This window comes from Mobula hypostoma, chromosome 2 (genome assembly GCF_963921235.1).
Source record: "Mobula hypostoma chromosome 2, sMobHyp1.1, whole genome shotgun sequence".
Taxonomy (NCBI): domain Eukaryota; kingdom Metazoa; phylum Chordata; class Chondrichthyes; order Myliobatiformes; family Myliobatidae; genus Mobula; species Mobula hypostoma.
In genome coordinates, this window is record NC_086098.1 from 139,255,047 (window position 1) to 139,271,471 (window position 16,425).

General features: G+C 39.9%; 1 protein-coding gene across 2 annotated transcripts in view; it reads right to left on the reverse strand.

Annotated features, from left to right (window-relative positions):
- Positions 1–16,425, reverse strand: part of fig4a (FIG4 phosphoinositide 5-phosphatase a) — a 120,031-nt gene that overhangs the window by 21,917 nt on the left and 81,689 nt on the right. For both annotated transcript variants that reach the window (XM_063040771.1, XM_063040772.1), the window contains 3 exons: positions 9,435–9,583; positions 8,467–8,633; positions 6,233–6,371 (listed from right to left, as the gene is read on the reverse strand). In XM_063040771.1, coding sequence (XP_062896841.1) covers positions 6,233–6,371; positions 8,467–8,633; positions 9,435–9,583 — 455 coding nt within the window. The remainder of the gene's footprint in view (positions 1–6,232; positions 6,372–8,466; positions 8,634–9,434; positions 9,584–16,425) is intronic.

Genomic DNA, 16,425 nt, shown 5'->3' on the forward strand with positions numbered 1-16,425 from the left:
CAAGGAATAGGTGCCATGTCAGGCAGATGCGATTAGTTTAAATTAGTATCATGTACAGTTCAGACACGATGAGCTGATGGGCATGTTTCTGTGCTGTACTTCTCTATGTTCTGTGTTAGCAATTTAGCAACCTCCTTCTCTAGAGGTCTCATTCCAATTTTAAAAGGCGGCTAATTTATTTCTATTTATATAATCGGAGAAAATATAGTTAGAGCCTGCTACCTGGAATTGTGACTGGAATTAATTTCTGCTAAGTGTTATAAACCAGCTGTTGAATATCTGCTATTATTCACCTATTATTTGCAGTCTACTTCAGGCAACTCCACCATCATACAATTTTATGTGCCCGTATTTAAGCTGAAGACAGTGGTATTAATCCTGTGTCGTGCATTCTGATCAGGAATTCTATCACGTGATCAGCACCCCCTGAGAATCTTTAAGCACAAGAGCCCTTATTAAACCTTCCTCATTACCCATGACCAAACCTAAAATGACCTGCTTCAGGGTAGGTCTGGAAAATACTGCTCTAAGAAGCAATTCCTGAGGCATGCCACAATGTATTCTTAGAGATGGTATATATAATTATCTGGATAGACAGGGTCTGATTAGGAACAGTCAGCATGGATTTGTGCGTGGAAGATTATGTTTGACAAATCTTATTGAATTTTTGAAAGAGGTTACTAGGAAAGTTGACGAGGGTAAAGCGGTGGATGTTGTCTATATGGACTTCAGTAAGGCCTTTGACAAGGTTCCACACAGAAGGTTAGTTAGGAAGGTTCAATTGTTAGGCATTAATATTGAAGTAGTAAAATGGATTCAGCAGTGGCTGGATGGGAGACGCCGGAGAGTAGTGGTGGACAGCTGTTTGTCAGATTGGAGGCTGGTGACTAGTGGTGTGCCTCAGGGATCTGTACTGGGTCCAAAGTTGTTTGTCATAGATATTAATAATCTGGATGATGGGGTGGTAAATTGGATGAGTAAGTATGCAGATGATACTAAGATAGGTGGAGTTGTGGATAATGAAGTAGGTTTTCAAAGCTTGCAGAGAGATTTAGGCCAGTCAGAAGAGTGGGCTGAAAGATGGCAGATGGAGTTTAACGCTGACAGTAGTAGTAGTGAGGTCGGAGATGGTATTAAACAGGAAATTAGAAATGTGTGCAATAAAGGAACAGCAGTTATAATGGGTGACTTCAATCCACATGTAGATTGGGTGAACCAAATTAGTAAAGGTGCTGAGGAAGAGGATTTCTTGGAACGTATGCGGGATGGTTTTTTGAACCAACATGTCGAGGAACCAACTAGAGAGCAGGCTATTCTGGACTGGGTTTTGAGCAATGAGGAAGGGTTAATTAGCGATCTTGTCGTGAGAGGCCCCTTGGGTAAGAGTGACCATAATATGGTGGAATTCTTCATTAAGATGGAGAGTGACATAGTTAATTCAGAAACAAAGGTTCTGAACTTAAAGAGGGGTAACTTTGAAGGTATGAGACTTGAATTAGCTAAGATAGACTGGCAAATGACACTTAAAGGATTGACGGTGGATATGCAATGGCAAGCATTTAAAGGTTGCATGGATGAACTACAACAATTGTTCATCCCAGTTTGGCAAAAGAATAAATCAAGGAAGGTAGTGCACCCGTGGCTGACAAGAGAAATTAGGGATAGTATCAATTCCAAAGAAGAAGCATACAAATTAGCCAGAGAAAGTGGCTCACCTGAGGACTGGGAGAAATTCAGAGTTCAGCAGAGGAGGACAAAGGGCTTAATTAGGAAGGGGAAAAAAGATTATGAGAGAAAACTGGCAGGGAACATAAAAACGGACTGTAAAAGCTTTTATAGATATGTAAAAAGGAAAAGACTGGTAAAGACAAATGTAGGTCCCCTGCAGACAGAAACAGGTGAATTGATTATGGGGAGCAAGGACATGGCAGACCAATTGAATAATTACTTTGGTTCTGTCTTCACTAAGGAGGACATAAATAATCTTCCAGAAATAGTAGGGGACAGAGGGTCCAGTGTGATGGAGGAACTGAGCGAAATACATGTTAGTAGGGAAGTGGTGTTAGGTAAATTGAAGGGATTGAAGGCAGATAAATCCCCAGGGCCAGATGGTCTGCATCCTAGAGTGCTTAAGGAAGTAGCCCAAGAAATAGTGGATGCATTAGTGATAATTTTTCAAAACTCGTTAGATTCTGGACTAGTTCTTGAGGATTGGAGGGTGGCTAATGTAACCCCACTTTTTAAAAAAGGAGGGAGCGAGAAACCGGGGAATTATAGACCGGTTAGCCTAACGTCGGTGGTGGGGAAACTGCTGGAGTCAGTTATCAAGGATGTGATAACAGCACATTTGGAAAGCGGTGAAATGATCGGACAAAGTCAGCATGGATTTGTGAAAGGAAAATCATGTCTGACGAATCTCATAGAATTTTTTGAGGATGTAACTAGTAGAGTGTATAGGGGAGAACCAGTGGATGTGGTATATTTGGATTTTCAAAAGGCTTTTGACAAGGTCCCACACAGGAGATTAGTGTGCAAACTTAAAGCACACGGTATTGGGGGTAAGGTATTGGTGTGGGTGGAGAATTGGTTAGCAGACAGGAAGCAAAGAGTGGGAATAAACGGGACCTTTTCAGAATGGCAGGCGGTGACTAGTGGGGTACCGCAAGGCTCAGTGCTGGGATCCCAGTTGTTTACAATATATATTAATGACTTGGATGAGGGAATTAAATGCAGCATCTCCAAGTTTGCGGATGACACGAAGCTGGGTGGCAGTGTTAGTTGTGAGGAGGATGCTAAGAGGATGCAGGGTGACTTGGATAGGTTGGGTGAGTGGGCAAATTCATGGCAGATGCAATTTAATGTGGATAAATGTGAAGTTATCCACTTTGGTGGCAAAAATAGGAAAACAGATTATTATCTGAATGGTGGCCGATTAGGAAGAGGGGAGGTGCAACGAGACCTGGGTGTCATTATACACCAGTCATTGAAAGTGGGCATGCAGGTACAGCAGGCAGTGAAAAAGGCGAATGGTATGCTGGCATTTATAGCGAGAGGTTTCGAGTACAGGAGCAGGGAGGTACTACTGCAGTTGTACAAGGCCTTGGTGAGACCACACCTGGAGTATTGTGTGCAGTTTTGGTCCCCTAATCTGAGGAAAGACATCCTTGCCATAGAGGGAGTACAAAGAAGGTTCACCAGATTGATTCCTGGGATGGCAGGACTTTCATATGAAGAAAGACTGGATGAACTGGGCTTGTACTCATTGGAATTTAGAAGATTGAGGGGGGATCTGATTGAAACGTATAAAATCCTAAAGGGATTGGACAGGCTAGATGCAGGAAGATTGTTCCCAATGTTGGGGAAGTCCAGAACGAGGGGCCACAGTTTGAGGATAGAGGGGAAGCCTTTTAGGACTGAGATTAGGAAAAACTTCTTCACACAGAGAGTGGTGAATCTGTGGAATTCTCTGCCACAGGAAACAGTTGAGGCCAGTTCATTGGCTGTGTTTAAGAGGGAGTTAGATATGGCCCTTGTGGCTACGGGGGTCAGGGGGTATGGAGGGAAGGCTGGGGCGGGGTTCTGAGTTGGATGATCAGCCATGATCATAATAAATGGCGGTGCAGGCTCGAAGGGCCGAATGGCCTACTCCTGCACCTATTTTCTATGTTTCTGATGAATATGAGGTGCTACATTTTGGTAAGTCTAATCAAAATAGGACATAAATGGTAAATGGTAGGGCATTGAAGAATGCAGTAGAACAGAGGGATCTAGGAATAATGGTGCATAGTTCCCTGAAGGTGGAATCTCATGTGGGTAGGGTGGTGAAGAAAGCTTTTGGTATGCTAGCCTTTATAAACCCGAGCATTGAGTATAGGAGTTGGGATGTAATGTTGAAATTGTACAAGGCATTGGTGAGGCCAAATTTTGAGTATTGTGTACAGTTTTGGTCACCAAATTATAGGAAAGATGTCAACAAAATAGAGAGAGTACAGAGAAGATTTACTAGAATGTTACCTGAGTTTCATCACCTAAGTTACAGAGAAAGGTTGAACAAGTTGGTTCTTTATTCTTTGGAATGTAGAAGGTTGAGGGGGGACTTGATAGAGGTATTTAAAATTATGAGGGGGATTGATAGAGTTGACGTGGATAGGCTTTTTCCATTGAGAGTAGGGGAGATTCAAAAAAGAGGACATGAGTTGAGAGTTAAAGGGCAAAAGTTTAGGGACAACATGGGGGGACCTTCTTTACTCAGAGAGTGGTAGCTGTGTGGAACGAGCTTCTAGCAGAAGTGGTTGAGGCAGGTTCAATGTTGTCGTTTAAAGTTAAACTGGATAGATATATGGACAGGAAAGGAATGGAGTGTTATGGGCTGAGTGCAGGTTGGTGGGACTAGGTGAGAGTAAGAGTTCGACATGGACTAGAAGGGCCGAGATGGCCTGTTTCCGTGCTGTAATTGTTATATGGTTATATATAATTTTTTATTTTACAATAACCTTGCCAGTTTGGTAAACCCAAGCAATATAGTGATTAAAATCTATGGAACCCTCGTTAATTAGAAATCAACCTTGCACAAAGGAAAGTAACTGTGGTTCATCAGACCCCATGAAATGACTGTAGGCATTTGTCAGGAAGGTTACAAGACATGGATGATATTCAATTCCATTAACAGTTTTTCAGAAAATGAAGTAAGTCATGCTTCCATACAGCAAGACTTAAAACAATGTTTGGTCATGGGCTAATAAGCAGAAAGCACAAATGTGGGTAATGAATACCACAAAGAGGATTTTTAATCTTTCTTTGATTGCCACCAAACAAAGTCAGGGTTAGCGAAGTCAGAAACTGAATACAATGAGATACACAGTATAATTACCATGATAACAAATGCAGCTCTAAGACTGGGTATACTGTGGTTGGTAAGCTTCTTCCTGACAACTCAAAGTTGCCATTTACAAGGAACAAGTTAGAATACTAACGTGGATGAGCACAGCTTCAATAACACTCAAGAGGCACCATACCATTCACCTGCTTGATTGACACTTATCCACCAGCCTAAACATTTTTTTCTCTAACCATAGGCGCATAATGGTTGTGGTATATTAGAGAAGGGCTTTCCACATTTATACCATGTTATCATATAGAAGCAACAATATATTTTAAGTCAGGATGTTGTATAACTTAGGTGATGGTGTTCACAAACAAAGGGTGACTTCGTTCTGAAAGGTGGTAGAGAAAGTAGGTTTGGCAGGTGCTTTTGGATTAGCCTAGGCAAGGAACTGCCATACATTTTCTTAGATGGTAGCTTGAACTATAACATGCAACAGTTCTTGAAGGTGGCTCATCACTACCTTTTCAAGTATAATTGAAGCAAAATTAATCAGTTATGTATATATAATAAAAAATGGAAGCATAAGAAAAGGAGCAATAGGAGTAGACATACAGTCCCTGGAAATTACTCTACCATCTAATAAGATCACAGCTGAACTGATCTTTGGCCTCAAATGAACCTTCTGCTCAGTTCACTGTTCTTAATTTCTCTATAGATCAAAAACTTTCAAATTATTTCATGACAACATCCACAGCCCTCTGGGGCAGATAATGCCAAAGATTCAAAATCCTCAGAGAAAAATTTTCTACTTAAATCAGTACTAAGTGGCTAGCCTCTTTTCCTAAGTCTATGCCACCTACAAAAAGTTGAACATCAGTGTTCAATGTGTCTAATAGCTTTCTTCTGAAATTTAGAAATTTACGTGTTAGAAATTTAAGTACTGGAAATTTAAAACAAAGCCATAGAAATAAACACAATTTTAATCTAATTTTCAACAAAGCCAGGATGGAAGAAAAGTAGCCTTCATTTAAGTTCCATAGGATTAGAGTTAGATTTGAGCAACAAATCATAAATTTGAGAATTTCTGCAGATGCTGGAGATCCATAGCAACACACACAAACTGCTGGAGGAACTCAGCAGATCAGGCAGCATCTATAGAAATGAATAAACAATCAATCCTTCTTCAGGACTTGGTCTCAGCCCAAAATCTTGACTGTTTATTCACTTCCATAGATGCCACCTGACTTGCTGAGTTCCTCCAGCATTTTGTGTGTACATTGCTTTAGACTTGGAGCAACGCTACTGAAAATGATGGGATTCAACCTCAAGAGCAGTAAAATTGAAGCCGTATTTGCACAAATAAATCTTCAAAACAAAGTAGAAACCATACAGTATATCAGTTAGTACCTCCTCCTGGGAGACAGTAGCGCTACTGTGTTCTTATGATGCAAGTAGTAGTCAGATGGAAGTTCCCAAAGGTGAGACTTTCCTTCCATAGGCTGGAATACTCCAAGAAACAGATTTATGGCATCTTGTCTATCAGCATCTGTAACATAAGGAATCATCATTAAAATTTTGATATCATGACAGGAGTATGATAGAATACAATACTGTTGGCAAGGAGGTGGCAGTTGGGGGCATAATATGAGATTATTTACTTTGTTAAAAGAATAGAAAAAACAAAGTTATATTCAAGTAGTAGAATACTAGAACTATTGCTGCATTTGAGGAGATTTTGATGAAACATGTCTGGGCTAGTGGGCAACTGTGTATCTATATGCAAGAAAAGATATACATACTTCAGTGTCAATTCAGTATGCTTTCACTGGATAGATTTTTGGGAAACAAAACATGACAAAATATAGAACAGGCTGGCCTTGCACATTAAAGAACAATAAGAGGTAACATGATTCTGAAATGAATCGTTTCTCTAAGTCAGAGAACCTGGATCTATGGGACATCATCTCAGAAAAACGTATCAATTTATTTTTAGACTCACTTCAATGAAATTCAAGCTAGTCTTTCAGCTTTTTTGTCTTTGTGCGACCATCCTTGGCCTGGCGTTTATACTCTGTGCAAAAAATTCCACTCATCTTTGCACTTCTCAGTCTGGACTCCTCCCTCTGATCTCTTACCCTTTTGATCTTTTCTGCACAAACTTTTGGTGTGGCACTAACTTACAAATGTTTAGTACACTTACCTATTTCCTTTGAACTTGCATAATTCAGTTAATTAAGAACATACCCTAACATTGTTATTAACTTGCAGGCAAGGGTGGGTATTGCTGTAATTCAATAATGATTTCTACATTGCAGAACATTAACTCAGCTCCATCACATTCTCACCCCTCATTCTCGATTATGACTCCATTATGAAACATCAGGCCACTGATTCCTTTACACTCAATATCTTCATTGGAGATGTTCTCTCTGTAGCTCTAACATTATATCTATAACCCCACAACCATTAGGTTCTTGAACTAGAGGAAATAGCTTCACTTGCTGCTGCATCATTGAAGTGTCCCACAAACTATGGCCTCATTTTCAAGGACTCTACCACTCATTTTCTCAATATTTGTTGCTTATTTATTTATTATTATTTTGTTTTTTTCTTGTTTTATATTTGCACAATTTGTAAAGCTTTTGCACAATAGTTGTTGTCCGTCCTATCGGGAGCAGTCTTTCATGGATCCTATTATTTCTTGTATTTGCTGTGAATGCCCACAAGAAAATAAATCTAAGGGTTGTGTTTGGTGACGTATGTACTTTGATAATAAATTTACTTTAAACTTTGAAAGTAGTGCACCTCTGCTTCCTCCCCAAAACCTAGAAGCACAGCTGATTTGGTAAACCCATTATTTCAACTAGCTCTTACCTACTAAACCAAGATTAATACTCTAATTTCTTTATTTATGGCAGGTCATGAGGCTACAGATTGCAGTGATATACATTACTGTTCCTACTTCTTGTTGTTGTTAAGTGCCACTGAGTTGTCGTCGATTTCATGGTGATCCTGTGGATTGTTGCCCTGAACAAGTTTTGATCCTCACAAAGGCGGCTCATTGTAGATAATGCTGTGTTCATAGCTGTCCTTACTGTATCCATCCGATTGGCGGCCTTCCTCTCTTCCATTGTTCTTCCTTACTAGCAACTAATGTTCATAACTTCCTTCACTACACCACTACCCACTCAGCTTCCTGATTCCCTGCATCTTTAATCAACCAGATATTGCCATTTGTAATGCCAGTGCTTTCTATCCAAAACATTAACTCTCACCCTTCTTACAAATGCTGACAAAACAAACATTTCCATCATTGTTTTCTTTTAATTTCTGGTTAATGAGATAGACACCCAAGGTCATGTTGAGAAAATTCTTTAAAACTGATATGCACTATCCCAGATGGTTGGAAAACACAATCATAGAATTTGGTCAGATACTTAAATAGGCCAGGGATAGAAGGATAAGGACCAAGCTTGGGTCCAGAAAGGGGTGGGGGGGGGGAGTATTAAAACCCACAAATAAACATTTTGTGTACCAATTGTTTAAATATGACAATATTTTGGATGTTACTAAATCTATATCAGAGTAAATTCAGATTTTCTGAACAAATTTCCTGAAAATTAACCCACAAATTAGATTACCTGAAAATGCATTACTGTAGTACCTAGAGAGGGTTTGCATGATGTCCTTGGAATGTTGTGTCCAAGGTGCAATTTTCCTGTATGTTTTCACCCGATGTACAAGCTGTGAACCCCCATATTGTAAAGACAGTGTATCACCATGATCTTCATACAGTTCTTCAAATAATCTATCAAGAGAATACATCATGTTTATAATTTCTTTACTGAGATAACAAAATATATTTCAGACATTTCCAGCTTCGTATTGAGATCGATTTTGCTTGTTTGTATGCCCTTCCCACTTTACTCTGCTTAACCACCTGCATCTCCTATGTCTTATATCCAGGTTTTCTAATCAATTTGTCGAAAGGCCTCAAATGAAGTTGTGGAGATGATCCGGTGGTACTTCAGATGGAGGCAAATATAGCAGGAAAATCACAGGCTAGTTTTTGAAGCCAGGAAGAAATAACTGTTGTTACACGCTCATAAGCAGCACTATAAAATTCAATCCATCGTTTTGTCTCTTTTTACCCAATCCTTTGAGGTCCTGAAAATCTATTCATCTTTGATTATGATGAAAATCCCTGCAATGCTAGCAGGTTTAAATGACTGATCTTCCTTCTGATGGTTGTTAAGTTCCATTCCTCACATCTGCCATCTGTTAAAGCAGGAAGTGGATGGGTGCAAAACATGATAGCATATTACTTCAGGTGGTAAGGTTTCCCACATTATCTAAACCTACCTTTAGGGGGTAAAATTACATGAAAAAAGTGTCCTCATCCAGTTTAATGGTTAATCAGCATCAAATTTTAAAAGGGGTAATTGAAGCACTGCCACAGTCAATAAGAACAAACATGGCTGGGCTGAGGAAGTTTGTAAATAAAAAGTTGCCTAATTATTATGAAGTTGCAAGGATAGAGAATACAAATGAAAAAAAAAATCAGCCAACTAAACAAATTAACTGGAATCCATAGCTATCTACTGCTTACCGAACAGCATCAGTGTCAAACTGCAGTCTTGGTTTATCTATTACACCCAGTGCATAGAGCTGGCAAGCTAAAGCACACTTTCCAACCATAAATTGAGCTGTGTTTGTACGATCCAAACAGTCAACACAGTTTGTCCTCAGAACACCAGTCTGAAATAGAATTTGAACAACTCACCACTAAGTTCTATAAGAACATTATCTAATAACCATACATTAAAATTTTAGTTTCCATTTAGCAATAGCAAGATCAAAAATATTAGAACACAACAAAGATCCTGAACAGCCAAAAAAAAATCATTTTTTTAAGTGGTCCATAATCAGAGAATGTATTGTTAACCATAGCACCAGTTCCTCATAGCGAGCATTGAAATATCCAGCCAATATTCCATCTGCTGCTGAAGCATTGTTGCTTTCCGGCTGCTTGAAGACACCTCACTATTCACATGGAACAGTGACATTCTTTCTCATGGGTTGAAGGAAACAGTCATCAGTTTTCCCAGTGTGTTTCAGGACCATTTCAAAACAATTCTTTATCAAATGTTAATATTCTTTTGCCCTTTCAAAGTGAAAAAATTGTCTTGAAATTTAAAAAAAAATGACTATGTAACTTAAGATCATAATTTTGTAGGTCAAGTTTGCTAACACAGAGGTGAGTTTCATGGTGTTATCACAATTCATCATTACGTAGACACAGTGGAAAAAGCCTGCATTTTCCTTAGCTAGGAAGCTATTTTATCATTACAGCAAATATTGCAATGAACTCAAGCACAGATCTCCTTTGGGACTGTGTGACTAGGCATAGCTCAAATACCATCTACAAATTTGCTGATGATACAACCATTGTTGGTAGAACCTCAGGTGGTGATGAGAGGGCGTACAGGAGTGAGATATGTCAACTAGTGGAGTGGTGCTGCAGCAACAACCTGGCACTCAATGTCAGTAAGACGAAAGAGCTGATTGTGAACTTCAGGAAGGGTAAGGTAAGACGAAGGAACACACACCAATCCTCATAGAGGGACCAGAAGTGGAGAGAGTAAACAGCTTTAAGTTCCTGGGTGTCAAGATCTCTGAGGATCTAACCTGGTCCTAACATATCGATGTAGTCATAAAGAAGGCAAGACAGCGGCTTGGAGGATTGGAGGGACAACACCTTGTGTTCTGCCTGGGTAGCCTCCAACCTGATGGCATGAACATCAATTTCTCCACCTTCTGGTAATTTTTCCCCTCCCCACTTCCCTTTTCCTCAATTCCCAACTTTGGCCCTCACCCTTAAGTCTTTTCTTTTCCTCACCTGTCTATCACCTCTCCCTGGTACCCCCTCCTACTTCCCTTTCTCACACATGTACCTTCCCTGTTCTGGTAAACTCTCTTCTCCTATCAGATTCCTTCTTCTCTAGCCCTTTGCCTTTTCCAGCGATGAACTCCCAACTTCTCATTTCATCCTCCCCCTTCCCCAACCACCCGACTCACCTATCACCTTCCACAGCATCACCCCTCCACCCTCACCTTCTTCCCCTTTCCTTTCCAGTCTCGATGAAGAGTCTCAACCCGAAGTGTCGACTGTTAATTCATTTCTACAGATGCTGCCTGACCTGCTGAGTTCCTCCAGCACTGTGTGTGTTGCACTAACATTTGTGCCTTTGCCAAAGCTGACATCTTTAGATTTGAGGTAATGTCCCTCAGACATCAGCTCCAATGGACTGGTACTTTGTACAGATACCCAACCCTCATTTATACTCCTGGTTCACCGACAGTCACAGATTTGCTTCTATGGGTCATGCTGACATATCTTCTGGATCATATTGCCATAGCCCTGTTGATAAGAAATGCCATAAGTGTATAGTAGACAACATGATATATAAGGTTAAGACACACGGAATCCATGGAGATTTTGCAGATTACATGCATAATTGGCCATGGTAGATCAATGAATAATGCTGCTCTGCAAGGATCAGTGCTGGGACATCTGCTGTTTGCTGGGACTATTAGTAGCCTGCAGATGACACAAAAATTTGCAGATTTATGAACAGTGAGGAAGATTGTCAAAGAATTCAGCAGGATGTAGGCCAACTGGAAATAATGGCAGATGGAGTTTAAACTATACATGTGTGAGGTGCAGCATTTAGGGATGCCAAATATAAGATGAAAATATACCGTATAAGGAATGGCAGGACCTTTAGGAGCATTGATGGACAGAAGGATTTTGGGGTGCAAGTTGATAGCTTTCTCAAAGTGGCAACACAAGTAAATAGGGTGGCAAAAGTGTATGCCACCTTGCCTTCATTGGTAGTGGTGTTGAGTATAAAAATTGGGATTTCATGTTGCAGCTATACAAAACTTTGCCAAGCCATGTTTGGAGTTCTGTCTGCTGTTCTAATCACCGCATTCCAGGAAGGTTGCGATGGTGTTGAAGAGAGTGCAGAAATAGTTCACCTTGAAGTTGCCTGGAGTGAGTACTGGCTTTAGGATTGGTTGGAATGTGTATTGGGTTGAAGGATAGGTTGGACAAAGTTGAGTTGTTTACTCTGCAGCATCAAAAGCTAAAGGGTGAAAAAGAAATATGTAACATTACGAGAGGCAAAGATAGGTTGAACAGTCAGGGTCATATTCACAGATCAAATACTAGAGGATATAGTTTTAAGGTGGGGGGGGATGTCATTTAAAGGAATGTACAAGACATTTTATTTTGTTTTACATGGAGTGGTAGGTACCTGGAATGGGCTGTCAAGGGAAGAAGTGGAAGCAGATGCAATATCAACATTAAAAGGCATTTAGATAGACACAAGAACAGGTAAGGAATGGAGGGATGTAGAACCACATGATAGCAGGTGTGCAATTAAAATTGGTATCACGTTTGGTAAAGACATGAGTCGAATTGGCTGTACCTGTGCTGAACTGATCTATGTTCTATGAATCATCTTAAGAAAACCGAGATTGGCATCCAGGGATGGAAATAAAGCTGACCATCAACCAAACCTAATGACACAAAATCCTCTAAGTGTAGGACACTTCAATTATAAATATTTTGCCACCAAAGCCAAAAATAAAGAATAGAGTGCAATAAACCACAGACAGCTCTCTCAGTAGGAAGCAGCTGAAGTAGGAAACAAATTTGCGAATCTAAGATCAGGTAAATGAGCAACCTCAGAATCTGGTAATGTATAACAGTAGAGGCCATGCTTGAAAAGAAGGATCATGAAGAAAGGTCATCTGATGGAAAATAGTCAGATTTGCCTCCTGCAAACCCACAAGGGTACTGCTATACGGAAATTGAAAATAGTCCAAACAGCTAAGTTAGCACAGTCATGTGAGTATTAGTTCCAACTTCAATTTTTTAATGTAACTTTAAAGGGAGTTTTCTTCCTGAGTTCAAACAGTGGGAAGAAGATTCTGTTCACAAAGAGCCAGGTCAGGCCGAGAGTTTAGCTATTCACTAACCATAGTTCTCTATTCTCCTCAAATCAGGATACCAACATGATATCTCCACTACAACTTGCTGCTAAGGAGACCATACCTTTCACTTGTGGTCATCTGAAACTCTGCTTTCACTAATTGCTAATTTTAAATGGACAGTTAACTGGTGGTAGGTCAACAAAGCCCTTCAGTTAAAATTATGAACTAAAGGGCTGAAAATTCCAAAGGCGAGGCAAGAATGACAGCACTTGACATCAAAACTCTATTTGATTGAGTGTAACGCTAAGACATCCTGGTAAAATTGATGACAACAGCCAACAAAGAAACCATTCCAGTTGCTGGAGTCATATTTTTTGCAGAAAGGAAAATGGTTGTCAGGAGGGCAATCTTTCCACCTCTAGTCATCAGTGCAGAAGTTCCTCAGGGCCCAAATGTCTTCAGTTGCTTCATCAATGACCTTTTAACCATGATAAAGTCAAAAGTGCTTACTGATGATTACACAATGTTCAATTCTATTGACAACACTTCATCAAATGAAGCAATGAATGAGCAATGACAACCAGCATTTTAACCACAGAATTGCCAGGAAGTGGCCATTATTAACAAGAAAGAATCTAACTATCTACTCATGCTATTCGATGGCATTACCATTGCTAAGACCTCATCTGAGGGTCACCAATCACCGAAAACTAGCTCTTTTCCTACAGGAGCAAGTCAGTGGTTGGGTGAGTCATTCCATGACACCTTAAGCACTTCCATCATTGATAAGCAGGATTCCTTCTCTGGATAAATGCAATATCCATAAGTCTAAAGAAGTTCAACACCATACAATATGAAATGAGCTATTTGATGGGCACCTTTTCGATCTCCCTAAACATTCATTCCATCTGCCAGTGGTGCACAATGATTACAGTATGTACCATCATTAGACCACCGCAGATACTTATCCATGCTACTGTGGTAGAACATCATAAGCCTGCAATCTCTACCACCTCCCAAGGAAAGATATTAGCAGCAGAGTATGCCATCACCAAAACCTGAAGGCTCCTCTTCAAGTCTTGCATGGTCCTGATTTGGAAGTATATCTCCCATATACTATCAGTCTAAATTCTAGACTTATCTACCCAGATGCCCTGTAAGAGTGTTTTCACCAGAGATTCCAGACAGTAGCTCACCACTAGCTCCTCAAAGGCAGCTGGGGACGGGCACTAAAAGCTAGTCTCGCCAATGAAGCTTAGATTGCAAAAATGAAAAGAAAAGCGAATGAACTAGGAACCTTGAACAGTATATCCATGACCCTCATTACTAGTTCAATCTCATTGTCCATTCCCAGGCAATTAGGAATAGTCAGGCTCACCAATATGTCTCACATCATGGCATTAAAATTATAAAATCTTACGTCACTGATAACTTGGATGGACTTAGATAACACAGATTTCTACATTATTTCTCCTCCCCTAGTTCACCAAAACATGCAACACAGGTGTCCAATTAACACATCAATTTGTCATTCTACAGTATCAGCGTGTTGAAAGATACAGAGCAACTTACAGAAGGTATTACATGAGGAGGAATGAATCATAATGTTTCAGTTCCCATGTTAAGTGTGGATAGGGACCAAATGCTGGAATCATGATTGCTTTAAAATATTTCCTCTGACTGAATTACAAGTGAATAGATTTATAATACTTAAAACAAACGAAGCTGGTACATCCTATTTAATGTGAGTAGGGATCAGATGAGGAACTGAACAATTCTGATATTGAATTAATTTTGTGAACACAGCTGAGATCATATCTCAAAATGCCATTAGCCATTAAGTTATACAACATGGAAATACATCCTTTGGCTCAACCTACCATGCTCACCAAGTTACTCACCTGAGCTAGTTCCACCTGCTTCCATTTGGCCTAATGCCCCTCTAAACCTGGGTCCATGGACCTCTTGGCTAACTGTAGTAGTCTATGGTATAAAAAAGGTCGGGAACCTATGCTCTAAACCTTTCTTGTAACACACTGTAAGGTTTCACTGCTAATGTAATAGCCTTTCTGTAACAGTAAAACCATAGAAACCATAGAAAAAACTACAGCACAGAAACGGGCCTTCTGGCCCTTCTTGGCTGTGCCAAACCATTTTCTGCCTAGTCCCACTGACCTATAGAAACCATAGAAAAACTACAATGTTTTACTGCTAATGTAATGGCCTCTCTGTAAGGTTTCACTGCTAATGTAATGGCCTCTCTGTAATGTTTCACTGCTAATGTAATGGCCTCTCTGCAATGTTTCACTGCTAATATAATGGCCTCTCTGTAAGGTTTCACTGCTAATGTAATGGTTTCTCTGTAAGGTTTCACTGCTAATGTAATGGCCTCTCTGTAAGGTTTCACTGCTAATGTAATGGCCTCTCTGTAAGATTTCACTGCTAATGTAATGGCCTCTCTGTAAGGTTTCACTGCTAATGTAATGGCCTCTCTGTAAGGTTTCACTGCTAATGTAATGGCCTCTCTGTAAGGTTTCACTGCTAATGTAATGGTTTCTTTGTAGCAGCAATATTTGGGTTATGACTGGAGATAACGGGGCTTGGAATGTAGGGGCTATCCAATGAGAGAAATGTTGTTCTTTCTTGTGAGTCTGGAAGAGAGATTTTCACGGTCTTATGTCAGCGAGAGAAGAAGGAAGACACAGGTAGAGAGAGCTGGTAAACCACCAGACAGAGTGGGCCGGGAGCTAGGGTCCGAAGGTCGGCGACGCTCAGGGGAGGTCAATGGCCATATCAGTGAGCTCCAACGTGCACTTTTGACTTTTCTCTTAAAGTGGGACCTTTTTTTAAAAATTTTCTTTACTAACCCTATATTCAGATTAAGATTTATAAAGTTCAAACAGTCAATTGCATATGGTGTACTGTCTGATATTTTGCAGCGCAGATTTGTAACCCGGCAACACATCACATAGCATCCACATGAACGAGGTTTCTCAGCTTGGCGGGGCCAGAAGTTGTCTTCCCCTAGACGAACACGTGCTGGCTAAGCCTGAGGGTTACATACTAATTATACTATCCAATCACTACTTATGATGTGGTTGTCAGTTATAACTTATATAAGGAGCAGAGCTAAAGATGGCACCAGAGGGCGACTTCTCCCAGACTCTTCTTTGTAAATTAGTGCATGTGACAATAATAATCTGAAATCAAAATCTAAATATTGTATCATATTGTGATTGCTCTTCCTTAAGTGCAAAATTATTAATTAACTCTTTCTCAATCTATAATTCTATGCCTGTTGTCTCATTGATTTCTCAACATACTGCTCTAAAAACAATTTCTTCTACACTACTAATTCATTCTCCATGCCACCATGACTACTTGGCCTGCCCAGTCTACATGTAGTTTGATGTCCTTCCTTATTATTGTATTATACTTAATACATACACATTTTTTTATGATTTATACTCTGCACTACATCATCATAACTATCTGAGGGCTAACGGACAACTCTAAGAATGTTGTTTTCAGCTGTACCCAAACAAATGGTTTTAAAAAATTTTCTTTCCTTTTATTACCTTTATCCCATCCATATTCGT